The sequence below is a fragment of the Chaetura pelagica genome, unplaced genomic scaffold (genome assembly GCF_000747805.2).
Source record: "Chaetura pelagica isolate M959 unplaced genomic scaffold, ChaPel_1.0 scaffold66, whole genome shotgun sequence".
NCBI classification, from domain to species: Eukaryota; Metazoa; Chordata; class Aves; order Apodiformes; family Apodidae; genus Chaetura; species Chaetura pelagica.
In genome coordinates, this window is record NW_009953811.1 from 4,071,310 (window position 1) to 4,094,799 (window position 23,490).

Consider the following 23,490-nt stretch of genomic DNA (forward strand, 5'->3'; position numbering starts at 1 on the left):
TTATTACAGAGAAACTGTCAGAAACTTGAGCCTGACAGCTTTGCTCATGGTATGTGCTGCTTCTCAACAAAACAATGCCTTCAGTTTTTTGGCATGAAAACACTTTCATATAATTTTCTTTACCTGTTGCAGAAGCAAATGTATTGACTAGATGTCAAAGCAGTCATGTAAGAAAAATAACAGGTGTTCAGAGTATGCGTGTATAATATGAATAAATAAAAGATTTATGGAGCATAACAACCTTCCTTGTGTACTGTGCCAGTAATCTTTTGAATAAAAAATGGTGGAGCCAGTAAAAAAAACCAGACATGTACGTAGAAATTCTAAGTTGTCACTATGACACAGCAAAGTTGACATGATAATGGTAGTGTTACGAGAAAATGAGTTCATCAAGGAAATAGGAAATGCTTTTTCTCCTTATGCTTAGGTTGGTAGGTTTACTGGTAGACTTTCTTTTATCTTTGCCTCTCAGCATTAAAGTTCCTGAAGTTTGTCTGGGTTTGTGTCTTTACCCACAGATTAATAGTACTAGAAACATAAAAGACTGAAGAGTGAGGAAGGGACCCCTGGAGATCTTCTTGTCTAGCTCTCCTTGTTCAAAACAGGGTTACCTACAGCAGGTTGCCTGCAGCAATGTCCAGTCAGGGTTTTAATATCTCCCAGGATGGAGGCTCTAAAACCTCTTAAGGCTATCTGTTCCATGTTTAAACACTATCACAGCAAAAAGACTTTTTCTTAACATTTAAATGAAAATTTACCTCTGGATCTATCACTGGGCACCACTGAGAAGAGTCCTACTTCCTTTTCTTTGCTCCCTACCTTCAAGTATTTATACACATCAAGATTTCCCACTCCATTCTGAGTCTTCTGTTCCCCATACTAAACAATGCTCTCTCTCCCTCATCTTCTCCTATGACAGGTGCTCCAGTCCCTTAATTATCTTGATGTCCTATTGCTGGACTCCATCCAGTGTGTCCCTGTCTGTCTTGTGCTGGGGAGCCCAGAGTTGGGCACAGCACTCCAGATGTCTTGCCAGTACTGGGCAGGATCATCTATCAAAAGCACTTTTTCATAATGCAGCCCAGGATGCAGTTAGCTGGCATTGCTGCAAAGGTGCATTGCTGGTTCTAGGTCAGTCTGCTGTCCACCACAACCCCAGGTCGTTCTTTGCTGAGCTGCTGTCCAAATGGGCAGCCTTCATCCTGCACTAGTCAATGAGGTTATTGCTCTTCACGTGCAGGACTTTGCATTTCTCTCTGTTGAACTTCATGCGTTCTTTTCATTTCATTCCTCCAGCTTGTCACGGTCCCTCTGTGTGGCAACACAACCATCTGGTGTTACCAGCCACTTCTCCCAGTTTTCTGCTCTACATTTGTAAAAATGTCAGATAAAACTGAGAGAGTTCAGACTGAAACAATGAATATAAAACATAAAAAAACACTTTACTGAGACTGAACTGAAGTAAACAGATTAGGATAGGGAGAGGGTAGAAAAGGTACAGAAAAAAGCCCTGAGGAATCAGACGCAAGTCATCTTTTTTTGTTTTACACCAGAAGTTATTTTGCTCTCAAATCTTAACACATTGAATATTTCAGGAGGGCTCTGACAATGAGGAAGAAGAAGGTGAAGAAGAGGAGGAAGAAAACACTGATTATCTTACAGACTCCAATAAGGAAAACGAAACTGATGAGGAGAATACAGTATGTATTGTTGCTTTGGATAAAATTAATTGACTTTTGTATCTTTGTTTTTCTTTACTGATGGGTTGTTTTTTTTCCAGTGTTGCTCATAGCATATCTGGAAAAACATAGCAATAACACTCTCTGCTATTCTTGAAAATTTTAGAGCTTATTTTTGCATTTGCAAACGTTCTTTATTACCTTCTGAAAATATTTATGCTGTCAACTTACTACATGTTTTCACAGGACTGTGTACTTTCACGGGTAGCTAGACTGGAAAAGATTGCATAAATTATGATTTTGCAATGCCAGCAGTGGTAGCAAACTGATATGGTACAACAAGATAAACTAGTTAATTTAGATCCCAAAACTGAAAAGGAAACAAACCAAGAAGTGCAAATTCCCTAAAATTCATATTTAGGGATGGCAGATCATAACCTCTGTAGCAAAAGAACCCATCCTGAATTGCAGTTACATAGTAAGGAAAGTAATGATCATTGTAGAACAGTGTTATGGGTCCTGACTTCAAACATGTTTGTTGTCATGTTGTGCTTTCCAAATCCTTAAAATAGGTGTGGTAGGGTTGGAGACTTCTCTTTGTATTCTTTCCATATCTAGAATGTGTGCATATGCATCTGTACACATATGCTAGTATGTCAGAACATCATGAGTGACCAGCCTTCAAAATAATTGCTGCAATAAACATAATGTTCATTCGAGAAAATAATCCAGGCTGAACAGTTCTTAACAATTTATTTTTAAAGTTTTTTGTTATGTATTTTGTGGAAGAAATATGAATGTTTTCCCCCTTATTTCTAGGCTGAATATTAATATTTTTTGATCTAATATAATAGAAGGTTTTTTTCCCATTGCAATAGGAAGTAATGATTAAAGGAGGAGGCCTTAAGCATGTCCCTTGTGCTGAAGATGAGGACTTCATTCAGGCACTGGATAAAATGATGCTGGAAAATCTTCAGGTATAAATATGTATTAATGTAATTTGCTGTACAGCTAAATGTATTTGATTTTTTTAAGTAAATACATAATTAATGCACAGCTTACAATAGTAAAGAACATGGATTTTTTTTCTTAGTTGTGACCTCTTCTCTGCAATGGACATGTTTGATGAAGTAGCTCTTAGTAAAAGAGCTGTTAATTGTATTATTTGCCCAGTGAATATACCACATGCTGACAGATTTGTTAGGGTTTTTTTGTATGAATAATAACTACATCAAATACTATGGAGCACTTCTGACTTTATCCTAGACTATCCAAGCCTGGATTTTAATGTGTTTGAAATGTAGCTGCATTTAAATTTACATAACCTCTAAGTCCTGTTTTGTTTTTGGTTTTGTTCAGTCACAGGTGGTAAGTATTTAAGTATCGAGTATTGCAAGCCCTGTATGAGGAATATGTTAATAATATATTATCAAAAAACCTTGCATGTAGAATGTCAGTTCTGAAGTGTATTTAACCAAGTCTGTAGATTTCTTTCCTTACAAGTTTATCTAAAATTCCTTAGAAATCTGAATTATTCCACCCCTGTAACCTTCTTCTTCACAAGCAAGGAAATTCAAGGAAAATATAATAAAATCTAATGCATTTATTTCTATATTACTCTGTTTTCTTGGAAGGTTAAAACTTTTGTCAGTCATGAAAATCGGAATGTTGCCAGGACTGACTGACATCTTTAGCATCTCATCATTTATGGAATTTACTCTCTTTTTTACTAGCAACGGAGTGGAGAATCTGTTAAAGTCCATCAGTTAGATGTTGCTATCCCTCTGCATCTCAAAAGTCAGCTCAAGAAGGGTCCCCCACTTGGAGGTGGGGATGGAGAGTCTGAGTCTGGAGACACAATGCCATTTGTCATGTTAACTCGAAAAGGCAACAAGCAGCAGGTAAGAGATCACTTAGGTTATAGATCCTGCTTAAATAAATAAAGTCTTTTCACTTTTCTGAAAGTTGCACTCTTGACTTTTGAAGCCACAGAGGCTTTTAGTTTTTTTATCCTTTTATCAGGTTAGGATGCAGGCATCTTAGTTTTTATAAATAGAAAATACTGTATGTATTTTCTTGGAATTCTTGGTTGTTAATAGGAATCATGTAGGAAAATTCAGTGGTTAAATTATACTGTTGCCAATTATGCTTTGTGATCACAGCAGTGGGACAGTGGTGTGTTTTATGTATGTTTTAAACATAGTTGAAGATAAATACTTGCAGTTGGTGAGCTGCCACTGGAAGTTAAAAGGAGTAGAAGAGAAAAGGAGAAGGAATGTTCCAGAATCTTCAAGTTTCTGCTGATTTTTCTGAACACCCATTCAGCTTCAAATCAAGATACACAGTTTTTGCTAAATTGCATTTCTGAAGTAACTGCCACTTGGTTGAATTTGTTCAACTTGGGAAAATGTCATTATCTCGGAAGGCTTTTTTTGGAGACTCTTCCAGGATGCACTAAGTGAATCTCTCAGATTAAATGGAAATCACGTAGATAAAACAAATAAACCCCTTTTTTCATGCAGCCAAGATATACATTTGTCTTGGCTCTTTTCTCCAGTATATGTTTGAATTTTCCTGGGTCAGCAAGTGCCTAGTATACAAATCAATACCTAACACATTCCACATGCATTTCTCATCATGGTTTAGGTTCTTTAAAGAAGCCCTTTAATTTTATTAATATAAATTGATGATGAAAATGAATTACTCTAGTGCTTTGAAGTATTTAGATTTATGAGGACAGAAGAAAACGGTCTCGAGTTCCACCAGCGGAAGTTTAGATTAGATATTAGATGAAACTTCTTCCCTGAAAGGATAATTAAATTCTGCAATAAGCTACCTGGGGAGGTGGTTGAATCACCATGCCTGGAGGTGTTTAAAAGACACATAGTTGAGGTGCTTAGGAGCATGGTTTAAGCACTGGACTCAGTAGAGTTAGGTTTAATGGTTGGTAGCGTTAGGTTATGGTTGGACTCAATGATCTTTGAAGGTCTTTTCCAACCAGAACAATTCTGTGTGATTGTGTGTGATCTGTGTCATCCATGCCATTACATTGCTTTTGACACACACTACACAGCAGTATAATAGTTCAGGTATGTAAAGCTGAAGTAGAATCTTTCTCTTTTTCCGTGGGAAAGACAGTGTACAAATCCACATAGAAAGTGAGCTCTGTTCTCATAAAACCCTTGAACTAGTGAGTGCATGCAATTCCAAATCTGGTTTTAAGCCTTGTTAGTCTTTTAAGAAAATGCTTTGCTGTGTAAGTGTTAGGAAGATGTAAGTGGTGATGCCTGTTGGAGTGGGCACATACGTGCTTGCATTTTAGTATTGATGAGTAACTGATTTAATTACTACATTTGGCTATTCTGTTTTCCTGGAACTAGAATGTTGTATATGAAGTTCTACAGAAGTTTTGAGTGGAGATTGTAATGGTTGTCTTTGGGCTGAGAAGGGATTTAAGAGAACTCCAATTTTAAAAAGTGTTCAGTTTTTTTCAGTATAATTTACTGAGAGTATCTGTAGTTACCAAGAATGACCAAAGTTACCAAAAGAAAGCAGAACTTGTTCAGGAGCTTTCCCTGCTCCTCCCCCGGTATTTGCTTTTGGGAGTAGTCTCTTCCTGCCAAAACTCCTCTCAGTCTTTCTAGAAATGAAGAAAACAGTTGCTTTATAGACTAGTTCAGTTCTTGAGTCAATGAAAGGCTCCTTTGTTTGTGGTTCTGTATTCAGAAAAAAATGTTTTAGTAGTAAATTTTAGTAGAAAAATAAGCAGGAAAAAAAAAAGAGGTGGAGTTGAAAAGAAAATAATTATTCATTCTTATGGTACTTTATTTTAAGTCTGCGTGACGAGAACATGGACAGTTTTGAAGTGAGGGAAGCATACTTTACTATTAAGTTGTAGCTGTAAACATTCTGCTTTTTAACCAGTAAAAAGGAGCTTGCAAAATACCTTGAAGCTTATAAGTAACTTTCATCTGCATAGTCACTGGAGTGATAAACATCACCACCTCACTATAACATCAACCTAATCACTTGTTATGTTAGCAGTTGGTTTGGTCTCTGTGCTCTCTGTCAACAGTGCTACTGAAACTAGAAACTTTTAAGAGGTACTGACTGAAAATGCAATGTGCTGTGCTTCAAGATTAATATTTGGGACTTAAGGTCCAGTCACTTAATGTTCAGTTCACATGCCAGTGTTCAGCCAGATTTCAGTGGGGCATTGACAACTATTTTTTTTCTATTTTAAACAACACAAAAAACACAAAACACTCCCTGTTTGCCAGCAATATACAGCCTGAATTAATAGTCACTTCAGGCTGACCGTGTCCTTTTTGTCACACTGTGACAGGGAAACAGGCAATAGCAAGGATATTGGGTAGATCAGTGTCTTACAATAGGTGGCTGGGTTTTTTCACCTGTCGGTTGTTGCCACGGAAGTTCCATGAGGGAAACTGTAAAACTGAACGTGCTTGTTGGAAATCACAGTGACATCACGATTTATCCAAAAGCCATGGGACAAGAAGGGTAAATAAACACTGACATGATCACAAGGCATCCAGTCTGAGGTCTGTTTCATATTGTTTCTTTTTAAAACTGTCCAAGAAGTTTTGAACCAAGTGGGCATGAACCAGATTGAAAATCAGACAGTGTGAAGTCATGTAGTAGCAAGAAATACGGTTCATTCCCAAGAGAAAAGATTGCCTTTTATTTGAAAGATTTTTAGTAGGATTGCATAGAACCTGTTCGATATCCACAGAATTGTCAAGTCTGTCCTTCAGTGTGAAGTTCTTTATCCCAGTGATGTTTTTATCAAATCTGTAATTTAGTCTGCTGAATGATTTCAGATCTTTCTTCAGTTTGCCATCTTCTAAGTTGAAGTCCTTATGTTCTGTCCCCATCTCATGGATTTTATAAGATGTTTTTAATATACCTACTTAATGTTTGCAAATCAGAAGTGTTTTGTTTGCTCAGTAATCATCATATCCTTTAGTAATTGTCATCAAAGATCTGTTTTCAGTTGGCAACCATCTGATTGCCTTGAGATACTGGCTCAGTGATATTTTGTTAATTACCAGTCTGGGGGTTTTTTTGTATCTGTTACTGTTTTCACATTTTTTCTACTTTAAGCATCCTGTCTGAAAACACCAGTCCCATTAAGCTGATAAATCCATAGAACAAATACAAGAGACACAATAATATTGATGAGGAGCTTAATGGGGAAGCCAAGAAATTATTTTAATCATGAAATGCTGCCAGTGAGGTAGTTATTTGTATAGTTTGCATAAAATGGATTTGTCAATATCTGGGAACATGCGTAGTCTGCTCAGCAATAAGTAACTAAGTTTACTCTTCTCTTGGAATTTCAAGAACTTCCCGTTTTGTTCTTCTCTGAACGCCTTAATAACAAGCTTGTATTTATGTTCAATATAATATGCTATTACCCTCCCCTTAGAAAACATACTTTGCTCAGTTTGTCTCAACAAAAAAAAATCATCTGGTTGATAAGGTTTCACTGTAACCCACTTTTTCTGAAGTCTTTGCAAGAGTCTTAAAGGTTTCAAACAGTTTGTTTATTATCTTGGTGTCTTCTCACACTCAGCATTCATCTGCTGCTGGTGGGGCTCTACTATTGAGTAGATACCTTGAGATTGCTGAGTAATTATTGCATTAAATACTAACCATAAGCATTAAGGGTTTAGCTTTTACTATTTATCTTTTCAGCAGGGGTTTTGATAATGTATCTTTCTGCCTGCAGCTTTTGACAGTGTAGCAGAAAAGAGCTCTTAGAAATTTGCCTCTGTTTCTGTGGTACTAGATCTCAGATGACAAGAACAAGCAGCAGGATTCAGAGCAGTTCCTGGAACACCAAGAGTGATTATCCTGAAATACATTACTCTACCCATAGCATGGAAATATTTATTTCTAATGGATGTGCAGTTGAACGGGGAAGTGAAGATTTCATAATATGTTCAGAAACTTTGTCATTAAGTTGTCACTGAAAGTTGTTTCAATTGCAGATAAAATTAAGAATCACTTATCAATTTTGAAACAATGGAAAAAAAAAAAAAATCTGTGGAAAGAAAAACTGGGATTTTAATCTGGGGAAAGAGAAAACATCTTCCCTATACCTGTCTGAAAATCTCAGCTGTATTTTTTTTTTTTGAGAGAGAGGGTACTTCTGTGGGAGTAGTATAGTACCAGGCTTACCTTTAATGTAGCCTATGCCAAATCAGATAATGTGTTGTTATAGTAGGGTGTTTGGGTGCAGGGGAGGAGGAAAGGGTTACATTTAACACCAGATTTGTCTCCAGACTAATACAAAGCACGGAGATATCTGAAACCCTTAGAGTATTTCTCCTTTGTTATCACAAGGGATAATGGTAACATTTCTGCTCAGGGGCTTCATCTTTTTGGAAGGCAGAGAGCTTTGAAGGGCGATCAAGCTTTTGGAGCCAGCTGTGGTGTTTTTATCTCAAGACCAGTTTAATCCACTGTGAGGGTGTTGGCTTGTATGAAAATAAGAAATAAAGCAGATAGCTGTGTGTTCCTGGTGGAAGTTAATCAATTACACACAGTATTTATTGGAACAAGTAATTTATCTTAGCATTGCATCAGACTATTTTGTACATTCCTGTATGTCTTCAGGGAGTCTAAATACTTTGTATTTCCTCATGCTGTCTTATGTGAATTAGAATTAGAAACAAAGCAAAAAAATACCCCATGCTTTTTAGGAGAAACTTCTCTAGAAAGTATCTTATCACAATAACAGAAATCACCATAATCCTTCTGCATTATGGATTGTTTTGTGGCTGTTTTGTTTTGGTCTTTTTCCTGTAATGGGCACTTAAACTTTCATTTGCAGTTTAAGATCCTGAATGTACCAATGTCTTCCCAACTTGCTGCAAACCATTGGAACCAACAGCAAGCTGAACAGGAGGAGAGGATGAGGATGAAAAAGCTCACTTTGGATATCAATGAACGGCAGGAACAAGAGGACTACCAGGGTAAGGAAATCACCAAATATTGACTTTTTTTCTTTTTTTATAGGAACTTTCTGGGATCTACAGAGAATATTATTTGTTATAATTAGCAAGTTCTGAATATTGAGTTGTAATGCTTCATGGAAAACCTCTAGTTTTAGTTTGGCATCCATTATTTACTCCCTGATCTCTCTGCTTGAAGTTTTTATAGCACTTCTCTGAAAGGGAGTTTTCAATAAATCTCAGCATTTCAGTGTATTTTGGGCAAGGGGAACAACTGAGACTTTTCCTAAATAAGATAAGTTAACATGAATCTGCTTGTTGCACTGTCTCCATTACCACAGGACAATTGAGTTGGTTTCAAGTGGAATTAATTCAATGCAACTTAAACTTCAGATAGCTTGTTAGATACTAATGGGGAGAGGTATTTAGAATCCTCATCAGTCTTGCTAAAACTTGCAAATAATGAGAGAACCTTCACCTGAGAAATAGAAACTGCGACCAGCTTCAGAATGCTGAAGGGTCTAGGAGTACTATACATCTGCAGCATAACATGTTAACAGAATGAAGGTTTCATACAAGTTATATGATCTAATTTGTTTTTTAAATATATGCAAGCCAAGCATTTTGGAACCTGGATGGATTGAAGCAAACATCTGATAAAACAGATCATATAGGCCCTAAACTAGTGCATTTGATGTTTTTAATTGTTGGGTGGTTTGTGTTTTCATTTGGTTTTTTTAAGAGTCAATTTTCCTTGGCTTACTCAGTAAACAAAGCCAGACCAGTAAAACTGATGATATTCAGTTCTTATGTTAGTATTTCTATTTGAACATCTGCAGAGTTCTTGCTGAAGTTTTCTGTAAAGGTGTTGCAGTCTGGTGTTAATCACAGTCCAAGTAGTTAATTAGCAGGAAATCTCATTTAAGGTATTTAGTGAAAGGTCATAATTAATCAAGAAATGGGAAGTTTACATTAAAAAAGCTCTGACTCTAAAACTGCTATGAAATCTAACACTGCTTTCAGAATTTTGATAGTACAAGAACTAAACTTGTAAAAAGGAGTGTTCTTCCCAAGTGAGTTTGCAGAACTCTGAAATGGCAAAGCAATATATTCATAGCATTAAACATCTTAATCAGCTTAAAAGCTTCTTTTCCAAGGTACTCCCTCTAATGCTCACCTGTGAAAAAAGAAAAGAAGGAATAGACTCTGGAGTTAGACATTTATGTACCTTTCTCAGATTTTTTTTTTTTTTTTTCTCATCAATTATATTTTCTGATATTTTTACTGGTTAGGGCATTTAGATTTTTGTCTTGTCATATGATTTTGTTGGTATCTTTAAAATCAGTTTATTTAACTTAGGGTTTTACTGTGAGCAACTGTGGTTATCCAGAAAGGGTTTACATTGATTTTCTCCAAGAGAAACCAGTCAGACAACTGATGCCAATTGTTAACTAGTAATAGACAATTATTTTTTCTACTCTTATAAACTTGCTGGATGCTGTATATAAAGCATTAATGTAGTGGAAAAACCAACACAGAAGAAATAGGTTTTTTTCTTAATTTACATAAAATTTTAAAAACAGCTGTTGATTTTTTATTTTTTTATTTTTATTAACCAGGGTAATATGTATAGTAAAACCAATCTAAAAAGGACATTTAAATCAGATTTAATTAAACAAACCAAATAATATCCCTTTCTGGGACTATTTTTTCTTTAGCTTTTTTGCAGTTGATTGTTACTTTTTGAAGAATTGGCTTCTCTGTAAGAAGCTGGTACATATACATTGTAAAAAAGAGTTGGTTTTAATTTCTGTTTCAAGCCGTGAAATTAGCAGCAGAGGAATAAGCCTCAATTTCTAGTGAAAGGTCTTAGTGTTGTCCTCATATTTGCACCTACATGTGTATTTTTATCTACATGGGGTAGCTAACAGATGAAAATTTACCAGCGTACTTCAAAGTCATATCAAATGATTATTTAATACTTCAGGAATGTTTAGTAATATTACAAACATTTTTCATTTAAAAGAGGTATTAGGAACTGGGTGACTCTCTAATTTAGTATTTTTTGTGTAGATTATTTCTTTCGTCATTGAAATCAAAGATGGGGTTGACATGCTTAGCTAATGCATTGTGCCCCTTGCCGTTTCTTCCTTCTCAGTTACTTTTCAGTTACTGACTTTTCACAAACTCTGGTATTTTCTTTCTCCTACAGTGTGGAAAACAGAAGAGTCAGGCATGCACATGCTTGCTCGTTCATTGCTTGCTCCTAGCACCTGGCTGGCAATGTACCATCATCTCCTTGTTTTCTTTTTGGTCTTGTCATTGCCAACAGAGATCTCTCCTGGCATACAGAATGGTTTTGAAGGATGTTACTTCATGATGTTTACAAAAGCAGACTGTCATTGTGTTGAATGGCTTTCTTTGCTTTTTCCAGGCATTTACAGGAGAGTATGTACATCATGAATACACAGTTTGTTAACTGTTTACACCAATATTGTGTATTAAATCATTGATAGTTTCTCTAAGATTGGGTGTCTGTTTCTCCTCTATCCCAAGAAGTTTTCAAGGCTAGATTGGATGGCACCCTGAGCAATCTGATCTAGTGGGAAGTGTCCCTTAACCAAGCAGGGGGATTGGAACTAGATGACCTTTAAGGCCCCTTCCAATTCAAATCATTCTGTGATTTTATGATAACCTACTGAAAGCTCTGTTTGCTTTTTGTAAATGGTGAGATGATCTCATTAGTCTCCAGTTTTGCCCTGTGCAAATCATTGTGAGAGTAGTGTTTGTTTATAGCAGGTGATAGGTGTCTCCAATGAGACTAACAAAGATTAGAGAACGAGACAGAGCAGACTTTCAAAACATGATCTGGTTAACAGCTTATTCCACTTCTCCCCTTCATTTATTCCATCTATTTGCTGAGCAATGCAGACTCTTGCACAGGTGGACTGTCAGAACTCCTTTCCATTAGATGCACTTAACATATGGGCAGGGGTTATGTGGAGGTTCCTCTGGTGCATTCCTAGTTCTGTTGGATACTTAATATCCATTAGCTTAGCCTGGTAAAGGGCCATTTTTACCATTAAATTAAATTTTAGAAATGACGTTTTGCCAAATGCCAAAACACAAGCTTATCTTGCTTGAACTGCTCAAAAGATGGATGTCCAGGGCTAAACTGGACAGTGTAGGATTCTTTCTACACCTACCTGTTTCTTCCCACTGATTGTGAAGTGAAAAACTCCATCCATGAGACAGCTGATGTAATGTAGGTCAGTCAAGTCACCCTCCCCAGCTGCTTGTCTTCTCTATAAAAGGATCCTATTATGGTTAGCTTAGACTTAAATACCTGACTTCTCAATGTCTAATCGTACCACAGGTTTCTTGCTGAGTCTTTAATTGGCAGAAACATTGTCCAGTTGTTACTATTTTGGGGTAGTTTCATGTTGTGGGTTCTCAGACTGCAGTGAAGCTTTGTCCCTGATCATTGATAAAGAAAGTGGTGGCTGGTATGTTTGGAAAGAAAAGGTCACAGCCCTTTTCTTAAGCACCTGTGATGAAAACACTTGCTGGCATTTCCTTCTGTAAGAACATCTGGAATTGCAAGTTTGTATTATGGGGTAGCTTGGCTTGTTCAAAACTGTCTATGCAATTTAGTAACTTTTTTTTTTTTAATTAGCTATTGTGGAATATCTCTGAGTATTAACCCTAAAGTGTAAACAATGTATCTTTTTTTTACTACATGGCAGTGAAATACCCTTGGCTAAAATCCTTTTTATAAAGCTGGATAGAAAGTGTATTCAACTTCCTTGTGTTTGAAATTACAGAAATGTTGCAGTCTCTGGCACAGCGTCCAGCCCCAGCAAACACCAACCGGGAACGGCGACCTCGTTACCAGCATCCGAAGGGAGCACCTAATGCAGATCTAATCTTTAAAACTGGTGGGAGGTAGGACAATCTTCCTTTAAATGTGGTAATTCTGGTTCTAGGCAAGCAATTACTTCTGTAATTGAAATGGATAATGATCTGTGTAGTGCGAGTGCATTGGTTAGCTGTTTCCAATCTAAACGTTTCTGTTAAAATACTGAGCAGTGTTTTGTGCTTATAACCAAGTGTCTGTAAATACCTTCTTCACATTGGAAGCCAGAGGAGTATTTTTCAGTTGTGAAATGGCTGGCAGAATCCAAGCCTCTTTATAGGGGAAAACATACAAGTCTGCTTTCTCAGTGAGAGGGAGGAGAGGATTGCTTAGAAATATCTAGAGAAATTTCCATTGTGCATTTTCAGTTTGAGGCTGTGACCTATATATCTTTTTTTTATTTATTTTGAAGCCTCGAATGAAAAGAAAATGTAAAAGTGGGGAGAGGGTGAGGAGTATCTTTGATTGATGGTATGCAAGAGCATCCTGAAAACACTATTAATACGAGAAGAGCCATTTCAGATTGCCTAATGGTAATTCTGCAGCTTTAATGCATCTCTGTGTCTCTCTTCTCACTCTGTGAGCTTGAGAGTAAACCATTAAATTAACCCTGCAGCACGAACTTCAATAGGCAGGTGAAACAGTTTGCTTTCATGTTTCTCTCTTCTCTGCAAGTTAATTTTGGAGGTGGGTAGATGGGAGTAGCAAGTGGGAAGGGAGAGTTTACCTACTAATGAGTCTGGTTTTGTAGATTAGAATTTAATCTAAGGTACTAATGTTCCAGTAATATTGCCAACTTGTTTCTGGTACATTTTTATGGGCAGTTTATAAGTTCCTGGTGCTCACTCACCGCACTGAGACCCTTTACAGATACTACTTCTAGTAAAAATTCCCTCTTTTTTGAAAACAGGCTGAGTTTTAAAAGAAATGGGGAAAAAAAGGTATTAACCAGATATAACTCACTAAAATGAACAGTGCTGTCCATTTAGCTTTTTTGTGTCACTGGCCTAATGCTGTAATAGAAATATAAGCTATTCAGTAACCCTGAGCCTTCTCTTCTTTTGGTCCTCTCTCCCAAATGCTTTGCAATCTGTATGAAGAGCACACTGCAGCTATTTTTTAAACATACCAGCCAGAGCAGTGCATGTGATATTTGCAGATTTTTTTAAATGCAGTTCCTTTTGAAGGCTTCTTGTTTTCAGTTTTTTTAGGGAAAATATCATTTAGGATTTAACTGTAAACTAGGTCAGATGTTGTCCAATGAACAGTTTAAGTAGTTTTTGCTTGTTCAAATAACTGTGCCATGCACTTTCAATTCTGCTGTAGTTTTGTATTATGTAATGTACTCTTTGTTCCCTTTAATCTGTAAGCTCTTTAGAGCAGGGACCAGGAAGTTTGTTTCAGCAGGCATATTTTATTTTTTATGTGGTGCAGTGCTCAGGGTGAAGTCATGCATCAGTTGAGACATCTTAGCCTGTAGTAAGGGAATGTTACTTTTCTTAACCCCCACGGAAAGATATTTGAGCAAAGATTTATTTACTGGAGGCTGTGGGTCCACCAGTGATTTACCTCTCCAAGTATAGGTTGTCTGTTGTGTACTATTTTAGAGCTTCTGATTTATACCATGTATTTAAGATTGTCTTCTGATTCAGAAGGTTGAACTGCAGTCTCTGCCCAGACTACCCTCAAGTTTTAATTAAGAAGTTACCCCATGGACTCTGAGGACACTAGAGGATCTTCCTATTTGCTCTCAGCAAATGGGAACTGAGCTATTAATTTTAGTATCTGTTTGAAGTTTTCACTTTCTTGTATGATGGAACCAATTTGTATATTACAGAAGTTATCACTCACATGAAGAGTGAGCTGTGTTGTGTTGTTTCTTCTTTGTATGTGGAGATGACCAAAGTGTTTTGGTTTCTTCTTGCAATAGTAACTCAAATTTCTTGGAAATAATAATATATATAATTTCTTTAAGGTATGTAACTTTTTATTTTAAATTTCCTGAGGTTATAGATAATCTGAGCAAGTAAATCTCCTGCTTGGTTCCACTGTAATTCACAGTCTGACAGGTTCTGATACTAAGGTTGGGGTGAGGACTGACTTGCATTTCAAGTAGTGTTCAGAGTAGAGAAATCAATTTGCACCCATACTTCTGTGTTGCTAAACGTGTCCTAAGCACCAAGTTTCAAACATCTTTCAGAAAGCTAAGTCCAAATTTGCCTATCATAATGGATGATTCAAAAATTAATGAAGGCAGCACTGGGTTATCTTGCATGTTTTTGGCCTTAAACAACTGGATCTCACTTTGCAATTAGCCATGGTGTCCCAGCAGGATTTGGTCTAGATGGCCTCCAGAGGACCCTTGGAACTTATTTTTTTCTGAGATTCTCTTTTGGTCTAGCAGGTTGCTAAACCAGAAAAACCCAAAAACATCCTCATATGTGTCACCTCTTTTTTCTGTGATAAACCTGCATTAAGTGGAAGAAAGATTTAATGGCTGTGGCTCTACAGGATGCATTTTGTTAAAAAACAAAGGAGAAATCTTTTGCAGTGTTTACTTTATTTGTTGTCTATTTATGTCTTTTCTGCAGTGAATTTTACAGGCTTTGGCATATTTCTTCTTATTTAGTGTGTACAAAAATGCTGGATCAAAAATTGGAGTTTATTCCTGTTTATTTGTAATCGCCTTCTTTTGGAGCCTCAGGTTTTAAGACCTGCTAATCCTGCAAGGAGGAGATTCTTTTTGGGACACAAACATTTAAGGCTGCTTGGCCTTTTAAAGGCAACTTGCTGTGACTCCATTAAGAGTAGGGTTCCTTGATTTGCATCAGCAGAACTGGGAAGACAACAATTTTCACTCTTGCCTTCAGTTCTGTCACATTTGTGTATTAGAAGAGGAGTTTGGCTATTAAGCTGTTAGACTGATACCTTCAAGAAACAAAATTTACAAAGGTAATTGGGTTTTTTGGTGATGAGATTATAATTAAAATACTGATGTATAGCTCTGGAGAACAGCCTCTCACTTCAAAAAGTGTTTTTCCTTTGTTTAAGGAGGATTGAGATCCATAATACCTTGCTTATAAAGTGAAATGCAAATAACCACATTTCATGAAATCTATTTTTTAAAATGGATTACCAAGAAAGAAAAAAATAATAGAGAAATTTGACTATACAGAAGTCAGACTTACTGAAGATTTTTTTACTTGTTAAACCTCTCTATTAAAAGCAGCAACCTCAAAACTCACTGCTGGTAAGGAAAGAGAACCTGTCTGTGTCAAGAGGCCTGTTGGGATGTAGACAAAGCTGACAAACTAGGTCATGTTCAAGTTAATTGGTAATTTCAGGGCTCCTGTTTGCATCTGGCTCTTACTTGTCTTTAACTCAAATAGAAAAAAAATGAAACATAAAGGTAATAACAGGATGCTAGGATTTTATTAGCTAAATATTATCAAACAGTATTTTGTTAATGCTGAAAAATCAGTATAGATAATAAGGAAAAATGTGAACTTGACATGCTGTCCTGTTTCAGATACTGGACAAACACAGTTCATACCTCACTCCCTGTGTAACTGATGTATTGGCCAATATTGCATTTTGAGGCTCTGAATTCACTTCTGACTGACACAGCAGAAGTCTCAGGCAGCCTAAATTCAGTTTCTGTGTTAGCCTCAGTCACCCCTGATTGTCATAGACTGTCACTGGCTCAGACTAGACACACTCTTGGGTGTTGGCCTGGCACTGTCATGAAGTGACAAATCTGTCCCTTGGTACATCACACTGCTTTGGAATCTTAGGTTGTCATTTTCAATCATCTCTTATATTCTTCAGAAAAAGAGAGGTCATCACTTCAGCAGTGATACTTTGCTCTTGCTTCAGAGATGTTTATGGTTTAGTGGCTCCCATCTTCACATTGTAGATATCATAAATACTAAAAAAGTTCAGTGCTCTATTTAATTGTGTGCTGGGTCACTTCACCTTATGCTTTGCCATCTTTTCCACCAGTATTTTAATCTTGACTTTTTCTCAGCTCTCTCTTGAACCTGTACTACATCCTTTTCCCTAATGGATGCACATGCTAGTGTAGCTTTCCATGAAAGCTATTCAAATGCAGCAGAGAAATTCCAGCCTCCCTTTTCACCTCTTTGATGGGAGGAAAGCCTAGGGTAGAAATATGAAGGGGGAGTGGGGCTCCAAACCCTGCAGCTTCTTTTTGTGGGCTGCACTGGAATTGAACAAAAAATGAATAAGAAAAGCCAAGTCCTCAGGTTTTTGTCTTGGCAAGATGGTGCTTTTGGGGCTCTGCAAATGTAGGTCCCAGTCTAACCCGTACAGCAAAGGTGAAGAGAGACCTGATCACAATTGCAGTTTCAAGGGACAAGAAGACAAGGTTTATTGGCATACATATTTATAAATGTTTGTTTAATGTTTATATAAATATTTATAAAGACTCTTTGTTTAAAACAAAATGTTTCAACAACAACAACATGCATTCTGAAATGCAGTTGTTCCTGGACAGCTTAATTGGTAACAGCTGTTTAAAGCCCAGTGCTACACTTTTTCAATACAAAATTACTAGTTAATGTTTTACAGAATGTAATTTCCAATTTTGCTGTTGAGACTTGGTCACACCAGCAGTAGGAATGTGTTTAGAATGAGTCTAAACACCTTTGCGTTTGTTGAAATGTCTCTCCAGCCCGTATCAAGGTGCAGTGTGTCTGTAATCTGCTACTGCAGCCACAAATGCTCAGCCTGGTATGTGAACACACACCTGCCCTGTGATGTTTAGTCCAATTCAACAGGATCTAGGAGACAGGGAAGAAGGTGGTGGGGCACGACAGGTTTCCCAGGACTGAAGCTAGTACTCCTTAAGTATTTTTCTTCTCTTCCCAGTCCACAGGGACACATATATGCTGTTTATTATCAAAAGGCAGTTCTGTGGGAGGAGAGCAGAAAGCAAAGATCAGTCTCCCTAAGTTATCTCTGTTGTCCATACAGGCAGCAGTTCAGAGCACGAGTCTGAACTTCAGAGGCTGTTTTCCTCTTTAAGAACTGTCCTCTCCCGCTAAAGCTCATGCATCTGAAAGCAAGAAAACTTATTCAGCATAGTAAGGCACAGAGAGAAATTCACTGCCCATGAAAGAGTATTATGCTTAAAACAGAGAAATATATACTGGGTTTTCACTGTGTTTCTACTTCATGTTCCTGTTTTTGTTTAATGTGATTAGGGAAGAGGGAGAGAGAAGGGAGAGCACCAAAGTCCTGAAGAGCAAAGCAATAAGTGGGGTTTGAGAGGAGGTGTTTGGAGAAGGAAGTGCCTGAAATTTATGAAGAAATACATTACTCCAGAAATATGGAGCATTGTGGATTGATGGAGGATGTGAAGAGATTAGGGGAAGTATGAAATTTAGTTTCAAAGATATCACGTGTTAAGAAATTATATGAAATTTTTGTGATCTTGTGATGTCAGTGATGTGCAGAAATTACTTTATTTCATATATTCTCCTGGGCATGTTTCAGTTCAAGCCATAAGGTTGTCTTGGTGCCTTAAATTCTCCCAACTTCACATGTGCTATTGATTAGTGATTATGACCCTATGCTGTGCTGTCTTGTTTCTGTGCCTTTTCATCAGTTCAGGTTTTTTGCTCCAGCCCTGAGTAGGTAAAAGTGTATTCCTGCGTTTTTCTGTCACATGGAATATGCAGGCAGTATTAATACTTAGCAGTGGTGTGGAGAAGGTGTCTGTAAGATTTTTATACAAATCAGTGTGTTGGTAGCAAGGAAGGCAGGTGGAGGAGTAGTTTGCAAAAAAACTGGTTCATTTTACACATAGGGTTCAAGATGTCTTTAATTACATCTACATACGAAGTTTGACCTTGCCAAATACAGGTTAGGATCATTTGAAGAGAAATGCTGTGGGAAATCATATAATGGTTGAGATTGGAAGGAACCTTAAAGATCATCAGCTTCCAACCTCCCTACCATGAACAGGGACACCTCCCACCAGACCAGGCTGCACAAGCCTCATCCAACCTGGCCTTAAACACCTCCAGGGAGGTGGCTTCCTCAGCCTCCCTGCGCAACCTGCGCCAGTGCCTTCCTACCCTCATGGTGAAGAATTTCTTCCTGATGTCTAACCTAAATCTCCCCTCTTTCAGTTTAAAACCATTACCCCTTGTCCTATCACTATCCTCTCTGGTGAGAAGTCCTTCCCCAGCTTTCCTGTAGCCCCTTCAGGTACTGGAAGGTGCTATAAGGTCTCTCTGGAGCCTTCTCTTCTCCAGGCTGAACAGCCCCAACTCTCTCAGCCTTCCTTAGTAGCAGAGGTGCCCCAGCCCTTGGATCATCTTCATGGCCCTTCTGTGGACCCTCTCCAACAGGTCTATATCTTTCCTGTGCTGAGGGCTCCAGAGCTGTAGGCAGTACTCCAGGTGCAGCCTCACCAGAGCAGAGGGGCAGAATCACTGTTTTGAGATGGCTGTTTTGGGGGAAAATTCTGCTACTCAGATTTTTACAGCATCTGCAGCATCTCTCCCTAATCCATTGAAACATTGCTCACTGTGCCTTATCTTCTGCCAATGTGCTATGGCAGCTGCTGTTTTGAAGAGAGTCATTTTTATGCAGGTAGATACATGCAGCCTTCCTCCATCCCTCCCCATCATCAGTAGAATTATTTTAAATGGAGGAGGAGAAATAAAAGCACAGTTCTGCAGTTCATCAGTGTTTGGAGTTTCTTCTTAGTTGTAACATTCTGCAAGTGAAATCTCATTCTACTAAATATATTAAAATTAAAGTTCCTTATTTTTGCAACCATATAGACAATGTTCCTATTATTGAGTGTGGCAAAAAGAATGGGAATATTACATTATGTTACACTAAAAGATGGTTAAAAACACGTAATGGAAGCAACAAGGTCTAGTAATGTGTCAGCCAAGAATTTCCTGACAGATATCTACAGTGTGTTTAAATAAAATACATAAATACTGGATACCAAATGAAAGCAAGATATAAGAATACAGAACCACTGTGAAAGCTTTAGCTGTTAGAACAAACACTGAAGTTAAGTCTGTCCAGTTTCAAATAGTTGTAATGTTTTCTTTCTTGCAAGATTTTCAATTAAAAAAAAAAAAAATTAAATTAAATTTTTGCTCAACAAATGCTTGAGGTTTTTGCACTAGTGTAAAGAAGCATGAATTGTTTTGTTTACATGGTAAAAGACTTGGATGTGAAGCCCTGGGGCTTTTGTGTATTCGTAATTTTTTGTGTATTCTAATTTTTACTCTGCTTTGCACTACTGAGTTGTGATTTGCAGTCTAGAAATCAACTGCAAACCAGCCCAGATACATTAACCAATGGCTGTGCTGAAGTTAGTGATGCTAGATAAGCTTCACTGCTAGATTACTTTGGTTTTCTTGTTTCATATGCCTGCAAATTGGTGTAATTTTTCAATGCATATTTATGTTCTTAATAGAATTAAATGTGAATTTTTCTGGGTAGGGACACACTTTCATGAGCAAGGGATGATTGAACATTTTAATACAACTATTATTGTCTCTCTAAAAAATTTCTAAACAATTATTTGACTCCAGAAAGCCCTGTCTGACGTTCCTGCAGTACTTCTAAGCATTAAGAAACTGCACAAAAAAAGATTTAAAAAATATATAGCTTTTTATCTTTCAAAAAGATAAACTATTTTAAAGAACATACCTCATAGGTTCACCAGTCAGCTGTGCACATGAATAGTGTAACATCTCATCTGAGAGAATGAGGCAGCTATTTCTGAACAATTTCAGACTCATCTGCTGAGATGGTGTAGGGGACTTTTTGGATAGAGGTTATCTACCTTCTTCTGTCTTTTATGATCTCTTAAAAAAATTGTGCAGGTACTAGAAATCTGTAACTTTAATGCATGGATGTTAAAGGGGTATCAAACTCACGAGCAGTTGATTCCCATGGTTGCTAAACCACAAGAGTGTTGAATATCTCACATTAAACTATGTGTTGTGGTTTTTTCCCCTTTCTTTTCCTAGGAGACGTTGATCCACCAGCAAGTGTCATTTCATTAGGTCCTGTATCTCTGATGTTGTGGATAGTGGAGTCCTCCAGCGATTAAATGAGAGCAGTGGACACATCTCAGCACGTCAGTCTAGAGCGTTCAGAATCGAAACCTGGGACAGGCTGGGGCCGTGGGGCAGAACCAACAGCCTCCCCTCTTTCCCCCCAACCCCACACAGAACAAGTGGAAGCTTCCAGTCATGGCCTACAAAAAAAAAAAAAAAAAAAAAAAAAAAAAAAAAAAAAAAAAAAAAAAAAAGATTTAAAAAAAAAATTAAAAAAAGCTTTTCGTTATGGGAACCACGTTGAGGGTTAATTTTCTTATAAGAGCAGAAGTAAATGAATGAGGTGGTTAACTTGAGCAGTGAGCAGCTTGGTGAAAACAGAGATCAACCTGGCATTAGGATGGATTACACTGGAACAGAAAAGGTCTTTGACAGCTCAGTATGTGGGAGAACAAAGTTCTAAACTTGATGCAAGTTACGTTATCTCTGAATGGAGCACTCTGTGGTGGAAAGATATTCTTTGGGGACTGCAGATCTGCAGTAGAAAAATGTAGAGCAAATGGTGAAATCCAGAAGAAACCCTGACACGTAGCATAACTTCTTATCAAACACTCCTCAGCAAGAAAGTTCTTGGTTAAGGAATAGCCTTTTGCTGCCAGATGAGCAAGAAAGAGGGGGTAGGGAGTGGGGAGGGGTGAAAAACTTGAGAGCCAAGGAGGTAAAATGTCTGTTAAGGTTCAAAATAGAAGTTGAGGTTGATTAACACAGGGTGTTGACTCGTACTGCTTGGAACAGCCTGACACCAGCCTAAGGACAGGGATATAGTTGAGCCCATTGTATGTATCATTGAAAACCAAAATGTGCCAGTCAGCATAACAGGAGGATGTCAAGGAGTGGATCCAAATATTTTGTTGATCTTCATGGGTTGATAAGCCTCTGTGTCTATTGAAACAAAAAAGAAGTTTAAAAGAAAAAGTCTGGAAACAAGGTAGAATTTTTATTTTTTTTCTAAGTAGAAATGAGATTTCTTGGTCTGTTTCTGACAATCTGTTATTTATTAGCATAGGGTTTTGTTTGCTTTCAGGTAGAGTTAGATAATTGAGTTAAGGAGCTCATCTGTATGTTACTACTAATTCTTTTTTCTAGCTCTTTTAAAATCCTTTTTACCACTGTTTTTGGTTTCTGCATGTAGGAAGAGACTTGTAAAATGGTAACATTTCATACAGAAATGCCGCCCGATCTTCACCAGCTTCAGAAATCTGACCTTTGCCAATGCTGCAATAAAGTGTTGTAATTTAGAATTGGTGTCTGTCTCTTTACATTGACTTTATTCTTTTGCAAGGATATGTTGAAGAGTTCATGGCGTGTCACGGGGCTTGGATGGTGCTTCGTACAAGCTGAGTAAAAATAGATGGTATTTTACCAAAGCAGGAGGGTTCCTGCCCCAAGAAACACTTAGTAAATGCGACATTTTTCTTGCTGTTTAGCAAGAGTTGTGCAACAGAGATAGGTCATCCTCTCACATCACGTGAGCTGTCACAGGCATTTAATTTAACCTGAGTTAAATTAAGCTGGTTTGGGCTAGATTCATAGTAGTTAAGTTCCTTCTTGTGACTCGTTGCTTTGGCATCTCACTTTGTGTTCCAGCAAGTGAAAGGGTGAAATGCTGTGGTGGACCATGCATGGACCAGCACCAGAGAGGAGCAGACCTCCTCTTGGTGATAATTTTCTTGAAAACATAACAAAAGTGAAATTGTGGCCAAATAGTGTTTCTGATGCTGCCACCAGGCTGTCCTGAAACACAGACAGCAGCCTTCTGCTTTAGCTGCTCATACTATTAGCTCAAGCAATTATGGAGGGGTTTAAAGTGCCTAAGTTTGCCAGTGATGCTTTGGTGAGAAGAATTCAAGGTTTTGACAATATACCTACTTAAAGTTGTGTTCTTTCATCACAGAATCAAGCACAGAGAGTGGAGAAACTGCAAGCACAGCTTTAGGCCTGCTCCTTTGCAAGCTTGTGCTGCAGCAGCAGCTGGGGACTGAGAAGGAAGGGCTGGAATCCTTAGAGAAGGTTTTTTCCCAGGACCTCGCTGGCCAGGCTGGTGGTGAGACAGGTATCTTCCATGTGTGCAGTCACCCCCAAACCCTCCTGCTCACAACTGTCTCCAGGTTCAGTTGTCTCTGTGCTCAGAAGATACTTTCCCTGCCATGGGTGTGGGATGACCATGCCCTGTGAGGAGGAGGAGTACACTGTAGGAAGGGCAGGTCTTTGTTCCAAGTCTTGGGTGATTCTTGTCACACCAGTTGTTTTCCACACAAAATTCATGGGGACATTTATTTGTGACTCTGAGCTCCTCCAGGAATGTCTTCTGCAGCAATATGACAGTATCCATTGGTCAAATCTAATTTCCACTTCCCTGATGAAAAATGCCTACCAATTCCTAATAGCAAATTAAGCATCTAATTGTGGTTCACACTGAAGTGAACTTCCTCTTCTCAACATGCTGCTTAGTTTCAAAGCCAGTTAATTTATCCAAATTGAATAACTGCATAAAAATAAAATGTGAATTCACATGAACTTCATTTTATATCTGTCACTCTAATTCCTTGGATGGAATTTGAATAAACGGAAATGGATAAAGGGGAAAAAAAACCTTTATAAAATTATGTGCTGAAAATAGTTTGGGGTCAGCAGGGGGTTTCCTGACTTCAGGCTGAAATCAAAACACAATTCAGTGAAACTTTTTTGAAGTTTAATTTTAAAACAAATTATTCTAATGTTGTGCTGAATAAAAATTTTATGTCAAAAATCATCATGAGTGAAATAATCAGGGTTGAACACATACACTGAACAAAATG

General features: G+C 37.7%; 1 protein-coding gene across 1 annotated transcript in view; it reads left to right on the top strand.

The window, feature by feature from the left end:
- UPF2 (UPF2 regulator of nonsense transcripts homolog (yeast)) overlaps positions 1-20,676 on the top strand; it is a 57,298-nt gene extending 36,622 nt beyond the window's left edge. Inside the window, exons 16-21 of the mRNA XM_010001268.1 lie at positions 1,596-1,700; positions 2,558-2,656; positions 3,413-3,580; positions 8,539-8,680; positions 12,484-12,604; positions 20,603-20,676. Of these exons, the coding sequence (XP_009999570.1) occupies positions 1,596-1,700; positions 2,558-2,656; positions 3,413-3,580; positions 8,539-8,680; positions 12,484-12,604; positions 20,603-20,612 (645 nt within the window). The 3' untranslated portion in view covers positions 20,613-20,676. The remainder of the gene's footprint in view (positions 1-1,595; positions 1,701-2,557; positions 2,657-3,412; positions 3,581-8,538; positions 8,681-12,483; positions 12,605-20,602) is intronic.
- The last annotated feature ends 2,814 nt before the right edge of the window (positions 20,677-23,490 follow it).